Here is a 26942-nt window from a genome sequence, read left to right as displayed (position 1 = left end):
TTTACTTTAAAATACTGCATTTTTTTTTTTTTTGTCTTTGAGGAAGGAACAACTTAATGAACAGACATGGACCTTTAATGCGCACAAGATTAAAATTTTCGGCTAAAATATGCACACACACAAATTACAGTGATACCGTATACACTTTGTAGTCATTAACACAAGCCAGGCATGACTCACACTTAATTTTTTTTGTACTCTTCTCATCAGATAAATTGGTTGGTTTTCTGGCATAGACAAAGCTTTTAAGAAGGGCTGTGGTCAGTGCTATTCCAGAAACTTATTGTTATTACAGTATCTATTCCAGAGACACTGTTGATGTGCATATGAGGTCATTCTCATGCTGAAAAACACCCAAGTGTGTCCAAGCATGTAACCATAGCTGTCCCACTTTGATGAAAGGAAATGGATGTCAAGCTGTCTCACTATACTGTACAACATTATGAACCGAGAGGGAGAACAAACCCTGGCTCCAACATCGACAGATTAAATCTTGATTAAATCTTAGTCTTAAAAGTTTCAGCTCTCTCCATGGATAAGCAGCTGCACTGCGGATGAAGGTGAGAGGAAAATTAAGCTATTTAACCACAATGAGAGGATGCAGGGCCACTGTATCATTTATCTGCCACGGTGGTGGCAGCATAATGCTACAGAACTGATTTGCTGCCAATGATGCTGGTGAATTGGGCAGAGCAAGGGAAATAATAAATTGAGAGGACTACCTCCAAATTTTCTATAGTCACTTCAATTCAATAACTAGATTGTTGGAACTTGTCTACTGATTGTCTACTGGAGCAAGGATCCCAAAAACATACACATACAGCAAAAGTTGTAAAATAGATATAATTAGATCAAAACAGACAGTTTCTTTACAGTTTGTTGAAGAGTGTTGAACCAAACAGCAGTGAGGGTGTATGTTGATATTTGAGCTTAAATTAAACATTTTCACCTTGTTAAAAGTATTCATATTTTTTCTGAAAAACGAACCGAATCTAAAGAAATTTGGTGTAATTTATTTGTCTCCATGCAAAAACTACAGCCGATCACTTTACATAAATCTTGTCTGACAATATACAGTGGTCGTGCAAGCTTGATAGTTGGATGACAAAAGGTTTATCAGCCCTATGAAGCTAAAATTGTTCACAGCTTTACTGGTACAAGTGGTGAGTGCATGAACTGATGGTACAGAAAAGGGTAGAAAACGTCAAGAAAACATGGGGTGGACGTCTAAGATTTAGAGAATTATACCAGAAAAGTAGGGAGGATGACATCTACAGGTCAGCTTGCTCATTTGCCAACAGCAAGCCTGACAGCCTGCTGGTTCAGAATGTGCTGAACAGAGATCTAAAGCTCTGCCGAGAAAAGAAACAGACAAGACACAAATGCAGCAAGGGCAGAAGGAAGGCAAAGGTGAAAATACGTACAGAAAATAAAGGGTTAGATGTCTGCTCCAGAGTCGGTGAGCCCAACAGTACACACAGCTGTCACACCGCCTGATGTCAAAACATAGCAAATCAATGTGCATCGCTTTAATTGCATTTCTAATTAAAAAAACGTTATTATCCATCAGCTGATGAATGTTCAGGCCTTGAATTAAATAAATGCACTAACTACTTTATGCAAACTGGTATAACATGAAGAGGACCCCTAATGCCCTCATGCTGTGGCTGGGAACATAACTTGTAAATGAATTATTCAGACAGGGACTGCGTTACACAGGCAAGAATATATCCTACAACCATATTTCAATATAGATTCTTTTCACAGCTTCTTAGTCAAAAGGTCAAAAGATCCTTGCCATGGAAGTGACGCCCGTTATCATAAACAGAGCTATTACTTTTATATAACAAAAGACACTAAAGCTGTGCAGGTGCTGTGCCCGTCTCTGTAAGTGGTCCTCCACTGACACTCAGCTGCCTGGAAACATCCAGTTATGAGGGGAAGTGGCTCATGGAGAGTTGTACTTGAACTTGTTTAAGAGTTGCATCCTCTCTGCTACACCACTCATAGGTTCCTATAGAAGTGGGCTTTGCAAACTTTATGGTCAGAGATCAAAATGTGATTTCTGGGTGAGGCTAAAAGTCCCAGAACCCTGGGGATGAGCAAATCTTTTTATTATATTTGTTTACAGCTCACAAGCAAAGCAAAAATGGTGCTTGCCTGAGCTGTTTAGTAGTAACTCAAAGCTGCTCTTATTTCTGGCAGGAAAATGCAATGAGAACTCTTAACTTTCTAAGAAATTTGAACTTAAAATTGACCACCATTTTCATTCCTCAACATATAAAAGTGTATTGCTTTGCAAAAAAAGAGAACATAAATAAGTAAATAAATTGAACTTAAAGAGCAGCAAGACCAAGTTATAGCTAAACAACTGAGGTAAACCAAGAAATAAATAAGTTAACAGCTAACGTGAGTTGTATATTTCTTTAAACAGGACATATTATTTAGTAAATTCCATTTTTATATTCAATAATTCCATGCACTACAAAATAAACGCCAATGCCTTCTGCACATAAAAGTGGCAAAGACAGTGGATGGATGGTTTAAAAATTAACCCCAATTCATTGGGAATTTAATAATTTTGTAAAGCTCCCCAAAACACCCATCACTTATCCCTAAGGATTTTGTTATAAAAGTTTTACATGAAAGGAATGAAAAAAGTTATTCTCATAAAACACAAACTGTCTACACAATGTAACGTGATCCACAGTTGTTTAATAAATCTATTATAATTTGCAGACAAACAACAGTAACAAGTACGAGGGTTTTCTTTTCCCTTGTCCTTTTATTTCTTCAAAGTTTCTGGACGTTGTTCTTTGCTCAGGTAACCAACACACGGTTAACTCTGTGTCACAAAGCTGTTGTAATGTTTCAGCATTTTTATGTCAAATTCCACGATTCAGCTCAGTTTCTGCACCGTCAGCTGGGTTTGGATTGACATGCTGTTCAGAGCGGACCCAGACCAAAGTCTTGACTTTGAGAAATGCTGCAATAGAGCAACTCCAACAACCTGTCAGTGATAAAGTTACATACCTGATGTGCTTGAGTAAAACAGACGAAAGAGCATCTATCTTGTTTACTTTAAATGTCCTCTATTTTGCCTCAGGTTTTGGTTTCCTGACTTTTGAAAAAAAAAAAATATATGTACTGCTTTTTATTTTCAGGTAGGGAATATGTGCTGTATTCAGACTACGTACATGTGAAAGCAATGAGACATCACAAGCCAGTTTTATCTGCCTCCGCTGATTCTGTGACATTTAAAGAGGTGGGAAAGGAAAGCTGCTACTGTCTTATTAAAAGAAAACAGAACTCACATAATCTTAAGCAACCTTAAGCATAAGGCAATGATCAAGAGCAATGTGCATTTAGCATAAATATGCTTTTTTTACCTGCTTCTACTTATAGTTGTACAATACAAAAAGTCTCTTTCCTTGGAAGGATTTTCAGTTTAAGTTTTAACTTTTACATCACACTTTTTTTTCTTAAGAAGCTTTTAAAAATTCATATCCTTGATTTCCTTCTATTGACAAAATATTAAGATGACATTTCATCTACAAGAAGAGCTACTAACTTGACTGTATGAAAATAAGTCAGCTTTGTTCTGAATATTGTAGCTGCAAGTACTTGTGGGAGTTATCAATGTCCCTTTAATGGTTGACTGTTTTGTGTGTAAAATGCTAAAGTAATTTAATCAAAAAGGAACACTGTGACTCATTTTCATAATATCTTGACAATTTAAAAAGCTTTTACTGTGTCTCTCACTTGGATCCGTCAGGGTCATTTCATTTAACTTGAACTGTTTCGACCTAGAAACAGTTATGCAGCTTAATAATCATCCTGATTCTTGTTTTCAATAGCTTATGATTCTGAAGTAATTGGAAATGGCTTCTTAGCAAAAATAGACATTCGTGATGTTAAAAGATCATTATCTGCAAATTTAAATAGAAGTGCTAATAAAAGTATTCATTGAATGTTTTTTTTTGTTTTTTTTTTTCCAGCCAATCACAAAGCTCGATCAATCAATTGTCACTATTACTACATTTGGGCATTGTCTGATATAGGCACAGTGCATAATCTCAAAAGTGTGGAGAGCAATCCCATGAATGCAATGATATTAATATTTGACTAATATGGATGCAGTCTTACAACCTTAACGTACTTTAACAAAATTTTATGTCACAGATCATCACGACGTCATTCATAACTGTGAATTGATTTAAAATGTTTAACACTGAGAAGCCAGAAATCTCTGGAGAATAGCTCAAACTCAGTCAGAGAGTGTTTGAAGAGGAATTTGTAAGGTTTTTCTATAAGAATCAGGTCTGGACTTTGACTGGGCCATTTTAACACCCATAAATGCTTTGATGTAAATCATTTCCTTGTAGCTGTGGTTGTTTGCGCAAGGTTGCTGTCCTTTTGGAGGAAAACCTGCGACAAATATCTCGAGCCTTTTGCGGCATCTACCATAAACTTCCAGTGCAGTTCCCACAGAAAAGCCTCCTCTCAGCGTGATGCAGCTACCAAAACGCATTCACTTAAAGGAACAACGTGTTCATTGAGGCTATGCAGCTTTTGTTTTCCACAACGCAGTGACATAAAAGTTTGATTTTGGTCTAACCTCGCAAGAACACCTCCATCCAAATGTTTGTTCTGTCTTCCACATATTAAGGATTTCATTCAACAATGGCTTTCTTCTTGCCACTCTTTCCTAAAGGTTAGATTTCTGAAGATTGTTCTTTCACTGCCTGTGTGTGTACCCTCAAACTCTAACAAACCACATTTCAGGCATTTTTCATGTATTAATATTCCCCAGAACAGATTTATAAAAAATATTAAAATGTTTTTTCACCACATCTCCATTGTTTCTACTGTCACATCATATCCTGTTATTTAACAGCAGCACACTAGTTGTTAGCAGGAAACAAAGGCAGCGCACACTGCTATGCCACTCATTCGCTTCATCAGCAAGAGAATCTTCATTTACAGACAGCAGAAATAATGAAGTTATTAGAAAATTTATCTTGGTGGAATTGCAGCAACTCAGTTCCATTACAGTCTAATTGTTATGAAACTTGCATATAAATGTAGATTAAATTTTGCCGTTCTATGATGTGGTTCAGTGCAGATAAAAAGACTTGGGTAGAAAATAAGGCATGGAAAGGTAGGCTCGCTTGACTTTGCTAATCAGTTTGAGCTTTTACTTTCTTAAGAGAGATGAGAACAGGACAAAGAGATTAGGGGTCAGAAGAAATGAAGACCAAAATGAGAAAACCTGGAGAGGAGGGACTGAAAAGGGGAATGGTAGAAATAACAGAGAGGCTGAGCAAAACAAGAGCATGGCCACAGCTGATAATGGCTATCAGCAGCCAACACGCTCCGCAAAACAAACCAGCGTGAAGATAAAGGCTGCAGGAATCTTTGTTCCATACATAAGAGTACAAATTCCCGCTCTCACACACACATTCACCTTGGTAGGTATGCTTGAACTGCACATACACACACACACACACACACACACACACACACACACACACACACACACACACACACACACACACACACACACACACACCCACACACACAGATCCCACCTTATCTCCATCATTAATCTGCAGTGTCCTCAGTGCTCAGTCACTGGAAACACCTGAAGACTGAGAGCGATGATGTGAGCGGCTCCTGGGCTCGCTCTGGTCACACTTTTCCTTACTTACCAATCAAATCTTGGACACACACTTGTATGCGCAGTGATGGATGGAGTGTACTGAGGTATGCAGGATGGATTGTGCTCCACTGACAGATAAAACTGGGATCGAGAGTGGGACGACAAAGAAAGCAAAGCCGTTTGATTCATCTGCCCGTCATCGCTCGCTGTTCTCTCCTGTCCAGCCTTTGTTATGATTTTAGCTGGATTTTGGCTTCCTCCTCCTTCCATGGGTTCCATCATATTGTTTGTCACATTTCTGCTTCCACTGTCTTTGAACGTTTGCCTCTCTTCCTCATTTGGCTCACCTTTCCTCTTCATGGATACGAACCTGCTCAGCTTCTTCTCATTTTCTCTCCCTCCTGTCTTCTCACATCTTAACAGCAACTTTCTAGTCTGCAGATGGCAGTTTAGATAACACACACACATACACACGATTTCTCCCTCCATCTCCCTCCATCAGTCTCCAGTGCATCGTTTAATTCTGCTCCTCATCTCCTCGGCATCCTCCAGGCACAACGGGGGACGCTCTTATCTGCTGCAGTGGAACAAACATCTGACATCCCACCTCCCCGGTTCAATAGTGGGTGACACATGCAGGAATGTATAAGCTGAAAATACATGCACAAAGTCCCCAGAGAAAATCAATCAGAATAATTGAATAACAGATCAGATACAAAGACAGTAGGTCCTCATGTAGGCCGTTTCATTCATAAGTGCTGAAGCAGTTTCTACTTTGTTTCTTTCATTATAAAAAAAACAAAAACAAAACAAAAACAAAAAAAAAACAGAAGATCCTGGTGGCATCTGCACAGCGTAGCCTGATCTTTCTTCCTATACCTGAATATTTTACTCTCCACAGTAAAAGATCACAAATAAATGAAAATGTCCAGATATTTGTAATTCTACCACATATATAGTCACTCTATAAGCTGAAAGTGAGCAATGTGTCAATGTGTTGCTCTGCTCGAATCCAGTGGCATGTACAGTACAGTGTTGGCTCTCATCCTTCACGTAACCTCATTTAGATGTGTTTTAAGTGCAAAATGCAGGGCCTTTGAAGTCAGGACAAAAGCAGGCTGCTAAAAAAAATGCATTCTTATTTTCTTTCTACAGGCAAATCTGTCTGTCTTTCTCTTTCTCTCTGCGACTCTTAAACATTTTTCTTCTGATCCTTCCCTTCTCCTTGCACTTGCCTTTTCTCTTTTTTAAATCAGCACCACACTGCTGGAAGGATAAAGACAGAGAGCAGAAGACAGCGCGTTGACTCAGTGAAAAGAAATAAGACATTTCTTACAGCACCAGAAATGCAGTCGTGTTATACTGTTTCTGATAGAGGCCTGTCTACATTTATGACAGCAAGACTGAGGAAAAACAGTGGAAACATACATAAAAACCTAAATATAAAGTGTATAACATAACCTAATAGCTTTTACAACAATTAATTGTATTGTTGCGAATGGTTAGTTTCAAACAAATGTATTTACTGTGGACACCCAGTGAGTAATCAAAACTCATGCTTGTTGTGAAAGAGATTATTTACAGTTCTAGTAGAAATGTAGTCTTTTATAACAATATATTAAAGAAGATGAATTCTGACAAGGCTATTAAAATGATATGAGGGAGAATCTTCCTTCGGTTCAGGAAGCTAAGGTTCTTATTTTAGAATTACTCTGACCATTAAACAGACATGGTTACGGACACCTATAAGAAAATTGGATATATTACCTTATTGAAAGAAAAAAGGGAATGACATTGGATGCTTTCTTCACATTTACCCTGCCTCTTATGGCTGATGTTGACAGGACTGTGAGTTTGCCAAGCGGCTACAGAGGTAGTGATGAGCAGATGGTTAAACTAACCTGCCAAAAATCTCTTGAAAGTCATTCAACAAAATGTGGTAGAGCAGCAGACCGTCTGGCATGACAGGATATACACAAACGGCAAAGACGGCTGCTTTAGTCAGCACATCAAATCATTTTAAAATTGCTTAAGGTTCTGTAATAAACACATCTATGATGAGGCAAAAATATTCCTAATGTTGGCTGCATAAACAAAATAACTAGAGCAGCACCAGTGGAACCAAATACTTCCAGTGTGGTATTACTTATTCAAAAGAAAAAAAAACATTTAAGTTATCTTTATAAGGTGTGCTGTAGTGGCGCAGGGATTAAGCACAACCCACATATGGAGGCCTTAGTCCTCGACGCGGCTGTAGCAGGTTTGATTGCCAGCCTTGGCGACCTTTGCTGCATGTCTTTCCCCTTCTCTCATTGCCCACTTTCCTGTCGATTAACTATCAAATAAAGGCCACTAGGGCAAAAAGAATCTTAAAAAAATGAAAAAGTTATCCTTATAATTACTAACTCATCAAAAAACCTTTGCAAAGAGAAGATATCATTCTGTTAACTTTTAGCAGAGAAACTGAAGAACGCTGGCTTAAGAATGGATGCTAAAATTGAAAAACAAATAAAATTTCAATAAATCAGAATGCACATTAGTCTCTAATAATCCCTATGCTGATGTAGTGGCCGTGCTTCATAGTCCGCTTACCGCCACTCGGAAGCCGGATAAAGTTTATTTGTTTTCCTGTCAGAGAAACCATAGATAATTATGTGTGTTTGTCATCGGATTCATAGGAGACAGAAACCTCTGATGCACACAGAGTAATTATTAGAAAACCATGATGTGGTTATAAAGTGAAATCTGCTTGAAAGGTTTTAATGGCCCTTTCGTATTTTGCTGATGAACAATTAAAAATGGGTTTGTCCAAATCCGTCTCTGTCTCCGCTGTAAGGGGGCAGGTGTTGTTCCTCTTCCTCCTGTTATGCATCTGTCGAGGAAGGCTCTCAGGGAGGAGCTGGTATTTTAAGTGTGGCCGTCTGCTGTGCCTTTCGTCTTGCCCCTGAGCACCTCAAAGCTGTTTAAATTTGATACCTTCATATCAGTTCACCAAATTGAATTGACTTTAGTGAGGAGTGAAGACAAGTGACCCACATTTGTGACACACTTAGCTGCTCAAGCGGAAATGGAGCCGCGCTCGGAAAAGAGGGGCATCCAAACGAAAAAATAATATAGAGATGGACAACAGCGTTATTGACAGACATAATTACTATGTCAACCAACACTGAACCGAAACGTCAAATCTTGCAGAGCAGGCGTAAGTAAGAACTTTTGCACATTTTGTGACAGTACAACCACAAGCTCCAATGTATAAATACAGTTATGTGCAACAGGTTTCAAAAGTCAATCTGTGTTTAATTTAAAGGGAAAGCTAAATAAAATTCACCGAAGTTTGAAGTGTAACATGACAAAATGTGAAAATGTTCAAGGGCTTTGATTACTTCTGCGAGATGATGTATGACTTCAGTGTTCTTTAGTACAAAGCCTAGTACACATTTAATTATTTTCAATAAATTTGGTAATATATCAAGGTTTGTAGATGCTATATTTCTCTGTGGCATTAAATGCAAAAAAGAGGATTCTGGGAAGTTATTCAGCATTTTAAAAATGAGAAACTGCATATATATGATTTTATTGAATTTTTCTTCAAATGGAAACAGCAGATGTGTGTAGCGAGAGGACATTATGGCCCCATTTGTTATCTGTGGTTTTCTGTTCTAGCAATCCAATTGACCACTCTAGGTCTTTGCAATGCAGTTAAAACCTCTTTTCCTTGTCGCTCATTAGAGCAATTGGTCATTCCTTTATGTGCAGGAAGCCCTGAACATTGTTCAAAAGCAAAAAGCCTGTAATTGCCTTATTAACAAATTGGGACTTGAGTGTAAGCCATCAATTGTACTGATGCCTCCAGCAGAATGAATTCACTGAGGCCTTGCAACGAATGTGGAAAAGCATGTCTTACGCATCAGTTAAGAGTGGAAAACGTTAGAAAAGAGAAGGGCAAAGAGGCTAAACAACAATAGCACCAAGGGTAACGAATCAGTGCAGTGTGATCATCTGCACGACAAATAGGACAGCGAGAATAAAGTGAAACTCAGAAAGGCTAAACATGTTCATCTAAAATTATTTAAGACTTTTTTCATTTTCCGGATGAAGCTTTTGAACTTAATGAAATCTTCATGTTGACTAACAAGACACTTTATCCGTCTCATTTTGCTCATATAATAAGGTTTACGCTGTCCCTTGTAAATCAACAAAAGGGAAATTTTGTCATTAAGGAAGGAAGTAGTAAATGAAAACCACTGGGCCCCTAGAAGTGAAAATAAAAATGGAAGTCAGACAAAAATGCAAAAATGCTGCTCACTTCTTCGCAACTATTACTTATTATATCCAATATATAGTTACTCTATTTAATATCAGATTGCCCATTATTCAAGTTTAATTAATTTTGAATTTTTCCCTCCATTTTAACTCCGAAACAAACAAGGAAGTTATTGGAAATCCCCAATGATTTACAAAAAAAGCATCTTCAATTTAATCAGAACAAAATTACACAAAATTGTAGCTTCCAATTTAAGACTTTGATATGAGACATAAATGTGATTTTGCTGATGCGACAGGACACAGACGATACAGAATATTAAAGTCAGCTGTAAACATTCCCTATAATGTGTTAAGCAATTCCTGCCACTGATTATCCTGTGTTGGATGTTTCCCTGCTTGAATCCACTTGATTTAAAAGGATTGGTCATTAGCAGACTCCTGCAGTGCTTAGTGACAAACTGCAAGAATAATGCAACCATTTACATCTGGAGTATTTAAGCATAAACAGATCTAAAGCACGTATGAAGGTCGGACTCCTATGATTGGTTTACTCTCGTTAAATAAAACATCTGTGCAAAATTATTGCAAATCTATGTTTGCAATAATAACACGCTGCTAGAGTGTCTGAGGTTTTGTCTCCTAGACGTTGATGAGGTCTGTGGAAAAGAGTCTTAAAAAATAAAACAGTTTGAACTATATCGACAAACTGAACTGACCAAAAGCTCATTTTCCATCCCCACAAGAGAATGAAGGGAACTATTCTTTGGGAGGGACTGGTATCTTCAGGGATATCTAGATTATTTTCAAGCAAATATCCATCCATCTGATGATTTTACTATGTTCAAAAACCCATCAGAAAAAGCTTGTGGGTCACAACACTCACGTTCACTCCTCTGGTCAAATGCTGTTCCCAAAAGTCATTTAAGCGAGTGATCAGACAAAAAGATAAATGAAGATAAAACACAGAAACAGCTCGTGAAGGGGTACACAATAGATCACAAAAATATCATCATCGCAATGTCAGTGTGCGCAGTATTCATATTGCAAAGGACTGTTTTGATGGCTAATAAATTCAAAGTGTTATGAACTTGGATTTTTCATGCTAATGTAATATTTAGCCAGGTGGGAAGACTCATACAGACACTTGAGTCATCTGAAGATGCGCCCAGATTAATGTGCAACACCATTTATAGAAACTCTGGAATTTTACATGCATTAGTGTTGCATCTAAACGCTCCTAAAAATTGGGTTTCTTCTTCTTTATTAGATCCTTCAAGTAGCACAAAGACAAAAACAGCAAAATTATTTATACTGGTATGAAACAGTAGTAACATTATTGATGAATTTCCCCAAGGCTTCCTGCAGAAGAAGTGTGGATAATTTAAAGTATAAGGTTCTGACGACAATACTCCTTCAATTCAATTTTTCATATTTTTCCCTGTGACAGCGCAGATGAAAAACTGAGGAAAAAAAAAAATAATGGAAGAAATTAATTACTGAGACGGAAGTGTGGTCCACACTGCATAGTTTCAATTACAACAAAGGAAAACCGAATTGCGTAACAAAACGGGGAACATTTGCTTCTCTGCTTAGTTTAAAACCCGTGAAGAAAAAGGGAAAGAACATTGATACTTGCTTTAATTGAAAAATGAGCAGGATACGCATTTAAAGTTTCCTTTTAAGTTTTAAGAGCCACATTAACACAAAAACAAACTGATGAGCAACGGAAGCCATTAAAGGTCTCCATCAAAGCGTCAGATAAGAGAGAATGGAAGTTTGATCTGGGCTTTAAAGTCTTTCCACTGAATGCTTTAATTTGAAAGGGCTCTCAGAGGAAAGCAGCCACCTGGTTTGGAGCAGGGATGGCAGTAAAATCCTTGCCGGGAGGGGGGTGTTACGAAAAACAAGCTGTTGGATTGTCATGGCAACTGGGCTTGGTTATTGCTTTAAGTAGATAGGAGGAGAAGGACGATGGAACAATTAAACCTTACAGGATTCTTGTATCTTTTAGCTAAATGCATTGAGACGTATGGGCTGCACAATATATTTAAAACATATTGTCATCGCAATGTCAGTGTGTGCAGTCATCATATTGGAAAGGACAGTTGGTTGCAGGGACACAAAGATAGAGAGGACAAACAACCATGCACACACACTCCTAGGGAAAATTTAGAGAGACCAATTAACCTGACAGTCATGTTTTTGGACTGTGGGAGGAAGCTGGAGTACCCGGAGAGAACCCATGCATGCACAGGGAGAACATGCAAGCTCCTTGCAGAAAGACCCCAGGCTGGGAATTGAACCCAGAACCTTCTTGCTGCAAGGCAACAGCTCTACCAACTGCACCACAGCACCACAGCCCACAGACTAACCATTAATGAGTAAGTTAATCTTAGTATAAATCCAGAAAAGGCCTCAGGTTTGTAAGAAAACAGTGAAAACCAAGATATGCATCAGACGTGTCAGGGTCTTCAGTACACACTTTTCCAGGCTCAGCTGTGTAATTCGCTGAGTGAGAGAGCGGTACACTCTGAATGGGTCATTGCAGGGCAACACAGAACAAAAGACCCAGCGTCCACACACAAAGCTGAAAATCCTTCTCCATTTCTGAGGTGCAGATCACACAGATCCCTATATTTACAATACATCTACATGTGTTTTGCATCATGCCTTCAGACATAGCTTGAAGACAAGTTGAAACATCAGATAAGGATTAGCGTGAGACTTTTTCAGGAAAAATTTAACAGCTGCAGTAATTTAAGTTATTATTTATAACTACTCCTGTATTTATAATATTAGCTGGGTTAAACCTGTAAGACAACAGCCACAGAAGGACAATAAAGCAAAGAGGAAGCAAAGAGGAAACGACCCCACACAGGCTGACGTTGACAGGTAATGTAGGACTCTGCTCACAGATCAGTTCTGTCTCTGCCATGCAAATTTATAATCAACAGAGACAGGAGCAGCTTGGGCTCCGTTGCACATTTAAATCTATTCAAATCAAGCTTGGTTTGGGGAATTTTTTTTTTCAATGTGAAAGCTACAAACTTGGGCACAGCTATTACATGGATGTGGTTTGAAAGTTTATGTTGGTTTAATTTATTTACTTTCTACAGGGTTTCTAGAACCCTGTAGGCTTTTAACTTAAGTAGTTGTATTCCTGTAACACTGTATTCACACAACCAAACAAGTTTGCTTAAGTGTTGGCAAATATTTAACAGTTTTTAATAAAAGCTGACGCGGTAATCAGCTTTTATTAGACAATAATAAGAAACTAAAACAAAAAAAAAATAGAGTCAGACAGAAAGAAAGAGTGGAACAGAAATAGACAAAATGAAAGTGTATCAGACCTGATTCAATTTAACGTAATCACTTTTAACCATGCATTTCAGGGAGCAAGATCAAAAAGTCTTTACAGTGCAAACAGTGAGGCATCCTTATTTTATGTTACAAGAGAGGATTTTCTACAGATTAAGATGCTATAATCCAGAAAAGACATGGTTTATGAGAGTTGTTTGCATCTGAATCAAGTCATACTTTCTCATTTAATTCTTTCTTTTCCATTCCCTTCCTTGCCTCACAGTGGGCTTTTCTGTCATCATAGAGCGTCAGTTTTTAGCAGACAAAGTCAAACTGCAATCGTTGTGAAGAGAGATGGCTGACATAAATCCACATACCAGAAATTATGCATGAATAAGTGGTGAAAAACAGGCCAGTGTAAATGTTATAAATACCTGGACTCATGAGATATTGAGAGGATTAATCAACCTCTTCATTCTTCTGTCGTTTTTAAACAAGCAGCCAAATACGTTATGCCTGATTAGACTAACACAAGCTGTTGTCTTACAACAAACAGGCCTCTAATCCAGAAATATGATCTATTTATGTAATAAACCTGTAAAATGGCTTGGCTGATTTAATTTTAGGAGTCTAATTTTGTTTGTCTGGAAAAGGGTTGATTTTTATTATGCACGACAAGAAGGAAGGTTTCTCCTGCAGCTTGTGCTTTACAGCTACAGGTTATTGTGATGGAGAATTTCTGGATCAATTCAGACCCCACATGGAAATGCCTAATATGAAAGTCAAAATATTCTTTTTGTTCCATCTCACCTTTTAAATCCCTAATTATCAACACTAAACTCCATAAATGTTAGAGGCAAAAACAATATCAGTAATTTCGAGTTGGGAGATAGCAGACTCCTGTTGTTACTTGGATTTGGTGTCTTACTGTTGGTGCTGTTCTTTGCTGCCAAGTCTGAGCTGCTTGACTGCTGCAACACCTTTGTTTCTGTTACCGTGGCAGACTCTGCTGAAGCTTTGGGAATCACATTGAACAACTTTGGCAATGGGAACCGTTTAATCAGCCAAAGGACTCTAAGACGGCACAGAAAAAAGACTCCCTTATGCAGCTGCAGCAAAAGGTTTTGCGAACAAACTCTCGTCCTTCTCTAAAGTGTTTCTGTGTGGCTGCCTGTTTGAGCATGAATTGTTCAACAACCCAGTAGAGGAGAAAGCTCCTAATCTGCATCCAGGGAGAAGTTGTGATGCAAACAAAGCTTGCTTGAGGCACTCAGGAAGTGTTCGGTCTAAAACGTTTGATAATGTTTTCCTGCTTTTGATTCTGCATTTTTCAAAATGGCTTCTCACTCATCACAGCCAGCAATATGACGAGCTATCTAAATATACAGCTCTTCACTGCAAAGACATTAAATGACATTTTCTTTTAGAATGTTTTTGTTCAGAAAACTAAACCCAACACTAAACATTAAGACATAAAATCTTAATCTTACACTTAATTTTTTTTTTTAAGTTCAAGATTGAATACTTTTCATCCAGCATTGGGTGTAAGTATTGTCTCAGTTTGTAAACACAGCAACTCGATGGACAGCTTGTTACTTAATGTTTGGGTGTGGTTAATATCAACTACGCAACAGCAAAATAATAATGTCATCACAAACAAGGAAAAAAACAACCACAGCCTGTTATTTCAAATAATATAACTACAAGCTTTAGTAACTAATTACTGAGCTACAAAAGACAGAGGAGGTTTTAAATGTAGTCCTGGTAGCTTTAAACTACCTGATCCAGTCATTCTGAAAATAAAATGTCAGACTAACCGACGTCACCAAAATGTGAAATATGATAACGTTTCTTATCCATGAGCTTTGTCATATTCATTTCCCTAATATTTCTCATCCACACTCACTCCCTTTCGCTCACGACTGATACAGGTGAAATATGGCCTTTGTGTGCCCAGCTATAACTTGGCAGAGGCCGCAATTCACTTTCAGTCGATTGGCTGCAGATTTATACCTTGTCTCTCCACCCCATATAGTTGCTGACGGAGGTGGAGGAGCAGCAGCCTCTGTAATCACGGAAAATTGCTGTGTGGGTAAAAAACAGACGTGTGAGTTCTGCTATGACAGAGCTGGGAGGAAAAGGTGTGTGGTTTTGTTCAAGTGTGCATTAAAGGGCTGGACTCTTGCTGTGCATTAGCTCAATTGGAGCTTCATTCAAGAGTCGGCCGTCGCATACCAGCTGCCAACTGTGTAAGTCTGGTTTTGGCCCGGGGTGGCCTGTGCTTCACCTCTGAACATCATTCAGTGCCATACGCTGAGTGCTTGTCAAGGGAACGTCCTGAAATTGGCACACTCCCGAAACATAAATCTCCCGAGAGAAAGTGTTTAACCTTTTGTTACAACCACAGCCTGCTTAGCGGGATATACACACTCGCATACACGCGCGCGCGCACACAAACACACGTAGACGGAAACAATGATATCAGTTTCCAAGTGGCAATGTTCCTCAGAATATGAGCGGGGCGACGAGAGAGAGAGAGAATGTGACATTTCCAAGGTGTATGCTGTCACAAGGCAACCATGGCAACTAAACTAAAAGGGTGTTAATTTAACTGAGTCACTCCACCTCTCGGTGTTGTACTGCTCCATTGCTCCTCCCACTAAAAGCAGCCACAACCACTAGACGTCCGAGTGTATTTTTAACCTGTGCAGCCACCTGTTCGTGCCTGACATTACCACAGCATGATTCCAAACAAGTGGAGGACTTCGGGTTTACAGCAGCCTCCGTCAAGTGTTAAGCTAAATATAAGTGTCCATCTTAAAAATGGTGCGTATAAATGTGGTCATCTGAGTTGAATCAGAATATCTAAGAAAAGACTTCCTCTTGTTACTATGACTGTAACTGCAACAAAGTAATAAAACAATAAAAGAAATCGAATGCAGCTTCAAATGCAGATAAAAGTGCGGGGATTTTGTTCTTTGCAAATTTTCACTGGTTTTGGATGAATGCTTTATCCACCTTTTAGAGCTGCACAATAAATCAAACTAAAATCCTCGTCACAATGGCAATGTGTGCAACATCAAAGACACAAAAGACAATCCTGATGCAATTTGTGGCACAACAACATATTGTGAACACCATGCATTTACATTTTATATGGTGATAATATATTTGGCCAGATGAATGGATTTGGCCAAGATGTCATCCAACATAGAAAATAGCAACTTCTGGATAGTGCTGGCTGAGCAGGTAAAAAAAAATAATGCGATCTATTTCCTTCTCTAGGTAAAAACCTTTTTTTTTTCAGTCACAGAAGCAGAAAGGCCAAAACATGGGAGGAAGTATTTTATTAAGTTCTTAACACTGGCCCCCAAAATATTCCTGTTCCTGGTTTTCCAACTTAAAACGGCTTCTTTATGAGGAAAAAAAAATCATGAGTTTTATTAATAACTGAGAAAACTATTATCTGTGATTACACACAATGCTGTTAATACATTCCTGATGTGTGACGGGACATCATCTATTTGTTTTTTCCACTTGTGAATTTGTGAAAAATGTTTACTGAAGCCAGTCTTTCAAAAGAAGAAAGAGAACCTGCAGAAACTAGAAAGAAGCCGTCCGGATGAACTATGAACCAAAACACATGCAAACGTGGGAAATTTATTACAGCAATAATTTACATAGCCGTGTCCTGAGTGAGAATGTAGCAGTGTGAAGCATAACAACACAGCTAGCACCTCTAAACAGTTTACACCTGTTACCAAGCAGAGAAAGTGAAACACCTTGGAGCTACACCAGACTGCTGCATTTGAATTCTCCGCAACAGAACCAGCTTTGTCAGAGGTTTTGCTTTGGCAAGAGTCCAATAGCGAAGGGAGGGACGTGAAAAATCAAATTAAGCTTATCATTAGATCCAGGCTCTTTAAGCTCATGTGGTGAGTTGCTGCCATTGACAGGTTACCTACATTTCCTTTACAGTTCCCTGAAAAGTCACATAATGGCTGGATAAATGTGTGTTTTTACACTTCGACAGGATTTACCACAGGACACTTGAATACCACAGTACTAGAGAGAAAAAAAAGAAACGCTGAAGATCAGAGACGGGAAAAGACGTAACAAAAATGAAGAAACATTTAACACCTATTGCAAATCTATTTCACGATCAGTATCATCAGGAACATGTTGTATAAAAACTGAAAAGTGAATCTAAAGCTCCTTTCTTGCACAAGTGGGTGAAGCTATGATGCTGTCGTCTGGTACAATTGCAGCACCAACACAGTTATATAATATTATATTGTTTAAAATCAATCTGCAAACAATCATGTTTTCAGAGCTGTGTTTTTTTTCTTGTTTTTGTTTAATGAAAAGTTTAGATTAATTACTCATTTAGATTGCCACACCTGTTAATCATGGAAGGACTCAATTACTGTGAGACCATAGGAACAGAAATATTCTTTTTTTTTTGTTTAAAATCTTGTGGCCTTGTTCTGGCAAGTGTCCATTACTAATATTCCATGTTTCATTAATATATTAATTAACTAAAAAGGGGTTTTCTCTCACAGGACGGAACAAGTATTCAAATATTTAAACAATTCTGTAGTTTGGGAATGGGACTTTTTTTTTCCTGCCAAACTGATTCTAGTACTGGTTTAGAAAAGTAACCATCAAACATTCACTTGCATTGATGTATTAATCTACCAATCAAGATTTTAAACAACCTTCAAAACCACTGACTAGGTCCTCAAATCTAGGATTGAGGATCCCACGTATGACTGCAAATCATGCTAAATGACAAAAGTAATAGCAGCAGCCCATATTCTAAATGTTAGAATGGGTGAAGCATAGTACCTACATTACTTACGTTGTCTATTTAATTAAGTCATGACCACTAGAAGAAAGATTTTTAGTGACAAAATGGTCTAGTACCAAGCTGGTTATCTAGCAGTGGGAAACTTTTTTTTTTTTTCACACTCTAGCATCAGGTTTGGTTTAGCACTGGAACCACTTTGCTTGCCCTAAATGAGTGCTGCTTCAAGAAGTTCATTACACAGTAAAACATTAAGTACAGGAAATGCCTAAATCCATCAGCGGTAATGACAGTTTAAAAGTCAGCACAGTTGGCACACTGAGTACAGTTCTGCTTTGCTTCTGAAGAATCCAAGGAATGCTTTTACTCTGCAGGCCACCACAAACACCCGTAACAACTGGACAAAGCGTTACAGCTTGCTCAAATCGGTCTGCTGCACAGATGTCTAATACCATAATGAATAAATGTTAGCAAACACATGGGACAAGGCATCTTCACAAATGCATACGAACACACAGTGGCGCAAAGCAAGATAGTGGATGTCTTTCTTTATGCCCTAACAGAGTTTTGCCTAGGCTTTGCTTGGTATCAGCTTGAGTTATTATGTGCGAGCTGCAGGATTGTTCTCAGTGCTGGGAGACAGAGCAGACATCCACATCCATAAATACACACAAGCAGATCCAGACACATTGATGCAAAAGCCTCATCATTCCAACTCCCTGCCTCATAATGGAGGGACAGGAAATAATAGTGAACTAATGCCAACCTGTCCCAGACTCTCTCAATTTTCTTAGCGAGTAACACTCGCAGTTTATCTCTCACTTGCTCTCTTCCCTTGTTAATTGCTTAATAGAACCGTTCACTTTCCCTGCAGACACTGCCTCTTTTTCCACAGACAGTGTATTATTTACATTAGGCTGGCAACTTAATCACATCCTTAGCCTGTTACAAAGCAGGAGTTGGAAGACTCCTTGTGTGCCGAGGTTAAGTCTCGGTCAGCACTCCTGTCTGTGCTCTGCCATCACAGCAGTAAAATATGCTCATCTAGGAAAGCATCAAATCAATTCTTGCTATTAATTAGTCTCCGCCAGACTAACACTGCTGATAAAGTTCTACGCATAAATAGAACAGGAACACATTATGTCTATCAAGCTGTTTGGAGGCGTTGGACAAGCAGATCTATGTTCAAATCACTAAAGTCCCTGAGCTCAACCGCTGTACTGCATATCCAAATAAACAGAACAAACTGGAAGTAGTGCAAATTATGCCCACTTTTACCAAAGTAAGCTAGGAGGAAGTGCTTTGTCACATCAGAGGTACTGCTAAAAAGCCCATCGAGGGACAAGTGCTGCGAATTAGCTGTTGCTATTGCACTATGACGCAGACATGGGACTGATGTTCTGTTCAGTTTGTCTATGTGTGTCTGTCCCTAGCAAATAAACTTAATAATCAACATTAGCATGATCAGACAGAGGTAATTTCACAACATTGCTCCTGGTGTCTTTCGGTAATAACTGAAGGCACAAAACAACAGAGTATTCTCACAGGTGTCATGTTAAGCACTCCGGGTGAAACAGTTTTCTCAACACAGTTCTTTTACTGCTTAAGCCACACCTTCCTTTGTGGGAACGGATCAATTTGGCCAAGCACAAAATGGCAGGCAACTGGAAGGTATAACGATAGAAAGTGCAGTTTAGTCTGGATCTGGGTGTGTGTGTGTGTGTGTGTGTTTCTTTTTCAATATAAGCACAATAAAGTTACCCTGTGTTCGTAGTAAACATAGCCCAAGAGTTTGTAACAGATCTCCAACAAATAAAAGTGTCCGACGAGATAGATTAATGAGGCCACAACGACAACAGAGGGCCACCACACAGTTCACTTTTCAGTACTGCATTCAACATAATGGCCGGACAGTGGAATAGCTGAAGTTATTGCTTGTTACAACCAGGTCATGATTTTTGATTTGGTAATGTTTCAAAGAATGAAGCACACTACCATGGTACAAAAAGGTTTCTGAAATTATGGTTTCATGCTGCTGTTTTCATACAGTTGTGACGGTTTAAGGCCACAAAAAGTGCAAAAAGGACCAGTGTGTGGATTACAGTGCAACACATTTTTGCCACTCCCCCACATGTTGCTGCACGCTACCGGCCAGATGGCTGAAAAAAGAATCCTGCACTTTTCTTTCCTCACTTAAAAGACAAATATAGTTGTTTGTAAAGACTTCCCATAGCAAAAAACACCGGCACTCGTACACAAACAAAAACAACACAATTGATCACTCTTATTAAGGCAGCTTAGACCAACTGATTAAAGAGCTATTATCCACTTCTTGTTACTCTTTAAAGAGCAAAATACTGAAAAGGTATAGACCGTCCTTCTTAACTGAAATGGTAGTTTGTCCATATGTCTTCTTATGCATGCAAATCAAAAGAATTAAATGCTTTGTACAACAGCAATGTTTTGATAAACAGCAATGATCATTACGTTAAAAATAGTTTAGCAATAGGAGAATTTGTTTCTTTATAGTTTAAAGAAAAGCAATGAAAACATAATATACTCTGATGTTTACATTTTTCAGATGAAAGTTTTATAACGTCAAAGAAATATGGCGTGTCTACCTTTTTTTTATCATATTGTGAGAATCTCATGACAGCCACCTATTATTTAACCTGCATCATGCAAGACTACATTATAGATTGTTTGTAAGCACAAAGAGCTATCTTATTTTTGTAACCTGCAGATAAATGTTTATATTACTTCCTAACTTTGACACTTGTTCAAATTTAAGCCTGTGAGTCTGATTTTTTTTTAAAGCAACTGCAACAACTACAATATGTTCTTCACAATTTTGCAGTTTTGCCTGTAGTCAGATTGTTAACATAGTAACAAATGCCTGTGATAGTTTGTCCTTGCTTTGCATCCATCAAAGCACACACAAAGCCTTCAGACTAGCAATAACACAAAGAATACACAAGATTCCAACCTAATTGTAAGTTTTGATCATTTCACAACAGAAATGCGGAAAACAACTGTTTATGCCGCTGCTGCAACAACAACTAAATGTTATATAAACCTAATAGAAGAATGTTGTTGTCTTGCAGCTTTGTAAGCATGTAGTCCAAAATTCAGACTAAAAACCCTTCGACAGACTTAAAAGCTTGGTGTTTTTACCTTGTTCTGGTCAATCCAGTACAGGAAGTAGCCTTTGGGGTCAACTGTTAGAGTCACAGGGGTCACAGTGGTGGAATCCTGTAGTAAGAAAGACAAGACATCTGGAGTCAATTAGCGTGTCACCATGTAACACTGCATCCCTCTTGTGGCTTATACGCACGTACATATGACGGAATATTCCCTGGGGTAAACCGGTTAATTTTCCTGTCAGCATCAAAGCATACTTCCCCCCCCCAACAACACTTGCATTCCAGAGTCTGAAATGACATTAAAACCTCTGTTTATGTTGCACTTTACGCACAATCCTTTCCTTATAGGGTACTTTTCAATTCATGACGAGGCACTGCCACAAATGACCAGCTCCCTGGCGTGTGAGTGTAATTGCCGCGGCTGCACTCATGGCTGCAGGTTGTTTTAAAGCTGATGTTACCATTTTCCCGTCTTGCAAAAGGGGAAATGCTTTCCCACAGCTTCTACAGAAAGACGGTCCCATGTTTCACAGACACAGTTTGACCCTGAGGCGCACATAGCAACGTCAGATATTATTGGATGCCACTATAAAAAGAAAGAGGCTTTGCCCTTTTTTTCTTTTTCTTTTTTTCCCCAGCATCGCATTGTGGCAGCAGTTCAGCTGAACAGCAGCATATTGTCCTCTTCAATCAGACATATCTGTGATATCAGGGAAATCAAACCATATTTGCTGCACGGAGCAACAAAATCTTCAAAGTGTCTCCATGAGGCAACTAATGAGGTCCCTAACACAGCATTTGGAGGCAGAGCTAATGGCGAGACTGGATCTATTTGTGTGACCCCATGGCACTTAATGTTCAACATATCATGAAACCATTCGACTTGGAGCTTGTAGACCTCGGATCCAACTGTACTGTGGTGCAGAGAACAATAATAAATCATTTTATTGTGTTGAAATAAAATTGCTTCAACAGAATAAAACATCGTAGAAAAAAAATCACACACTTACTCCGTGACTGAGCAATACTAAGATCCATGTGGACACTGAAGAGGTTAGAGGGGAAAGCGAATACAGGAAGAAAAGAACTGAGTGAAAAGTGAATGAATGACATGTTCTGAGAAGCATTTGCTATAGGGATGCTCACTATGGCAACTCAACATTCATTTGAAATCTAATAAAGACTCGCAAGTATCAGTTTTGGTTGTGCACACATGATTGCACAATCTTTGTAGGCTTGACTGAGTGAGAAAAACCTGCATGGGGTGATAGTAGAACACCCCGCTTTATGCTAGTGCTTAGTAAGGGGCATGCAAACCTATTCATACTTTTTCTTTCATTTGTTGGTGCGTCACATCCACCAGCCCAAATAATTTGAAATTGCAGGTGATAGAAAAAAATACAGAGAAGCAGAAAATTGTGAATTGTGGAAGAAAATTATAAATAGGAAAGTGCAAATTTATATTTCTTGTTCATATGGATATATGTTTTGTGGGGCATCAGGATAAAAGAACCATCACTATTTAGATTTTCATTCTCCCGATATGCTCATGTACTCTATTACATAAAATCTTCATAAAAGTCACTGTCTGCCTTTAAGTTACTCCAACTCCACTTTTACTGATAAATATAAATTTCCCGCACTCAATAAACACATCAGTGATTCCTAGGAAATGAATTAGTAATGAAGTGGATCAACAACTTTTCGTCAAAACGTTCGCATTTCCATTAAACCAGTTCAAGCATTTATGCAGTGGGACAGGATGTGGCATTTGATGGATTGGTTCTGATGTTAGTGGAAGGAATAAAGGATGGTTTGTGAGCTCTGGGAATCAACCTAATGATGTGAGAGCAGTCATTTTCACCAGCTTCTTAATGTCTTAACTCTCCACAGCCACCATAACAAACACATTAAGCTATTATGGGCTCTAAGTGAAGATTTTCTCTTGGGACTGAAAAAAAAAACCACACAGAAACTTCCAGTGGTTTGTATTATTGCGTTTCATTTTTCTAAGAAAAACCAACTGTTTGTGTGTTCCTTTTGTTTTCAACAAATGTCTATTGTTTCTGGTGAGCCAAGAATGAACATTTCCCATCTGCTTTTAGTTTAGCTTTTTTTTTTTCTTATTAATGTCATTTGTCTGGAGAACCTTAGCAAGCTGTGGTCTTATTTTTGTCAAACGAAGGGCAGAATGAATGACAAAAGTACACACCCTGAGGTCACTGGTCCCTGCCAAGAAAGACTGTCATTATTATTATTTTTTATTTTTTTAGCAAAGCATCTGTGCCATTAGCGCTCACCTAAGGGGGAATGTTACTGAGGAGATTTGAGTTCTGCACATTTCTGGTCTGTCTCCTAATGACATATCCTGCTACTTTCACTGGATTTTAAGCTCCCTTGTGCAGACAGATAAGATCTCTTTCAGAGTGCATCATACAAAAAATGGGGATGATTCCAAAGTAACCTTTTTATAGATCCAGTAGTATATATATATATATATATATATATATATATATATATATTCCACAAATCATAATGACAAAGTAGGTTTTGCCTTAGCCTCCATTTATCAATAGAGACGTACCTAGAAATCAACTAGTTTTTAGCATTTGTCATTTATTGATAATCCTGCTCAAATGACAAATCAGATATTGATTACTGATTAGTAAATGCATCAAGGCAGTATCATGTCCTGATGACAAAAATGCTTTAAAATGTGAAAGACTTTACTAAGGGAAGTGCGGTGTTTAAAAGTTGCTAGATAAAAGAAGCTTTTTGAAATAAAACTTTTTTTTTTGCAAAATGTCTTCAGTTCATTCAGGCAATGGGATGGTGTGACTAATACTTCCAGCAGATAACAGGAAGGCTGAATTTATCACAGGAAAGTCGCTCCATTTGATCATGTTGAGCTTTCAGCTTTTGTCTGAACTACTGACAGCTTTTTGAAAGTTGTTACAGTCAACAGTTTAATTTGAAATGACTGAAACAGTTCAATAGAAATGCAAAGTGTCTGACTGACTTAGTAAAAACAAATAATATGCAACCGCCTTTCTGTGGGACTTCGGCAAACATTTAGAGGCGATCAGATTGTCCTTTCTTTCCCCAACAGTCTTGTGCTGGAGTTTACCTCCGTTTCTCATACTGCCTGCTTTTCCATAAAATCATAGCTGCTGTTCATATATAATATTATTGTATGTGATTTCTGCACCATGAACAAATTTTACATCATTCGTGCACCTCGCGAGAAGCACAAAATTTAATTTTCGGCAAAGTAGAAGCATAGATAAGTAAAACCCACATCAGAGGAAAGCATGAATGAAAGAGGCATATCCATATCTTGTTTCTTGTGACCTACACAATTTCGTGTGGGGGGGAAAAAACCCCAAACCCAAAGCTGTTATAAAAAAAAATAATAATAATTTAATATAATTCTTCTCCACTTTCTATTCGTTATAGTTCCCCTCTCTTAATTGGTCTTCCTATTCCGCTGTGATTCTTTCCACGAAATGACACGGGAAGGAAATGGGAAGGACCTGGATGGGAAATGACCCAGAGAAAGTATCTGAGGGTATGTCTGTATTTCACAGGAAAGGCCTGGCAGGCATTTGGGTCTGGAGATACAGCTGCATGTGCCAAAGACTGCAAACATGGCCGTTTGAGGAAACGACTCACACTTGACGCCCCGTTTTACAACAAAGACAAAGCTGATGGAATGACCACTCTTTGGCAATTAAATTAAAGTGTTTCACAAGTCCTCTGATGATTGACAGAATGGAATGTTTGCGAATGTGCACGATTTCCTCACTGCCGTCTGGACTGACTGTATTCGCACTTCTGCAACCCTCATCCATCTGTGCTGTGCTTGGCTCACCTGGAGTCAAATAAAATAACATGCATTTTCACCAAAAGGCTTGTGAATTTATATTTCAAGATGGCCATAAATTAAAAGCAAGATCATTTATTAAGGCCACTATAAAGTATACAAGAACTGTGAATTAAACAAATTTCAGATTTCTTTCACTAATAATTAGAGTACCCCCACCACTTAAAGCTCATTTCCAGGTGTTGTTAGTAGAGGGAAAAATATTCCAGGAAAAAGGGAAAAACATGTTTCAAATATAAATAATCACATGCAAATCCTCACACTGTGCACAGGCCTGCACCCAGGTTGAGGAAAGAAGAGAAAAGCACAGTTATTCAAATTGGTTGTAACTGGATCACAACAAAAGTCCCTTTCAATTTCTACTTTTGATGTCAGCAACTTGAACTTAATCTGAAGAGTGGCAGCTTTGTCTGAAGTCAGTGCAAGATTAGTAGAGGTGAGTGTTCATCTATTTCTTGAGAAAGGTGATTCAGTTTGAAATTTTACTGAACTTAAGTCTTTTCATGTCAACTACAGTGCTGGTGTTCATATAAACCCATAAAAATAAAGGGAACAAGCAGAAGTAAGATGAGCTGTGAAATGTCAATTTCATTGACGCACGAGCTTTGGAAAAGGCACGTGCACTCACTCGCGTGTACTCCTACAAATACTCTGCATTAAGATGTAAACAAAGCGCATGTCAGGGTGCTGCATTCTTGCAGCATTCCTAGATTAAAGCATGAAGGTAAAGCACTGAGCCCCTGTCACTGCAGTCCCCACTGCAAATACATACTCGATGTGTTGTTGCATGAGTCGCTTATAGATTGTGTAACATGTTACATTGGACCATGTGCATGCAAATAAAGCGCATAGAAATTATGCAGAGATGTCGTCATAATTAGAAATAAAAATATAAAAAAATACTGCTGGTTTGTCTATCCATTACTTACATCATCCCATTTCATAAATTTGCTGCCCTTTCGGAGGCACTCCGGAACGGACACTGGTTTGAGCTGCAACGCATGAACTCCAGGCTGTGCCCCAGCCATTGACTCATCCACTCCTCTCGACGCACGGCACGGCCAGAAATGTATCTCTTCCCTCTGTTCTTCTTTTATGTCTCCACGTCTCCCTCCTTTTTTTTTTTTTTTTTTGTTAAATCCTCTCAAAAGCCGGGAGATGGAAACCCACTATCACTACTGCTTGTAGTATGTCATGCCCGCAGTGGCGGCGGCGGCGGCGGTAGCGGTGGCGCGTTTCGGTTTTGGAGAGCTGGAGAGACAGGCGCAGGCGCAGCGGAGCGGAGCCACTGACTGACTGACTGAACGACTGAATGACATGCAGCTAAAAACGAGCTTCCAGAGAGAGACAGAGCAGTGGAGAAAGAGGGAGGCATCTGAATGAGTTTCACGTCTGGTTTGAAATTGGAGCTACAAGTCAATATCAGGACAGGATCGATGCTTTAAGTGTTCTGGCGCCTCCGTGTGTCCGTGGCAGTACGATGCGCGCGCACTGGCCCCAAGCTGATAAATTAGATGTTATAGTAGCAGGTGCACACAAGGCTGACACTGTAATAACGCTATAGTACCAGGAATATTATTCCTGTTTTGGTAGATGGCAGGATGTGCTTTTATGATGAGGACTGTCGAGGGGGAAATGAAAAATGAAAATTTTCCTCCAAATTTTCATCAAAAATTAGATAATGAAAAACTTAATTTATTTCAGTAATTCAAAAAGTCAAACTCAGATATAACATATGCATTTATCACAAATGTAATGAAATGTTTCAATGAAAAATAACAAACCCAAAATGTACTGCAGAGTGTTTGCACTTAATGCCTGGTTGGTGAATATAAGGCATGGAGGCAGTCGACCTCTGCTGAGGTGTTGGGAAAAATCGGG

At 38.7% G+C, this 26942-nt stretch overlaps 1 protein-coding gene across 1 annotated transcript in view; it reads right to left on the bottom strand.

Moving 5' to 3' along the window:
* The window catches only part of plcb1l (phospholipase C beta 1-like), a 114694-nt gene extending 88116 nt beyond the window's left edge, over positions 1 to 26578 (bottom strand). Inside the window, exons 1-2 of the mRNA XM_015001910.2 lie at positions 25991 to 26578; positions 21210 to 21287 (exon numbers count right to left, since the gene is read on the bottom strand). Of these exons, the coding sequence (XP_014857396.2) occupies positions 21210 to 21287; positions 25991 to 26089 (177 nt within the window). The 5' untranslated portion in view covers positions 26090 to 26578. The remainder of the gene's footprint in view (positions 1 to 21209; positions 21288 to 25990) is intronic.
* Between the last annotated feature and the right edge of the window lie 364 nt (positions 26579 to 26942).

This window comes from Poecilia mexicana, unplaced genomic scaffold, assembly GCF_051168715.1.
Source record: "Poecilia mexicana isolate PSO_F unplaced genomic scaffold, ASM5116871v1 scaffold_21, whole genome shotgun sequence".
Classification (NCBI taxonomy): Eukaryota; Metazoa; Chordata; class Actinopteri; order Cyprinodontiformes; family Poeciliidae; genus Poecilia; species Poecilia mexicana.
This window is presented reverse-complemented; position numbering and strand designations above follow the sequence as displayed.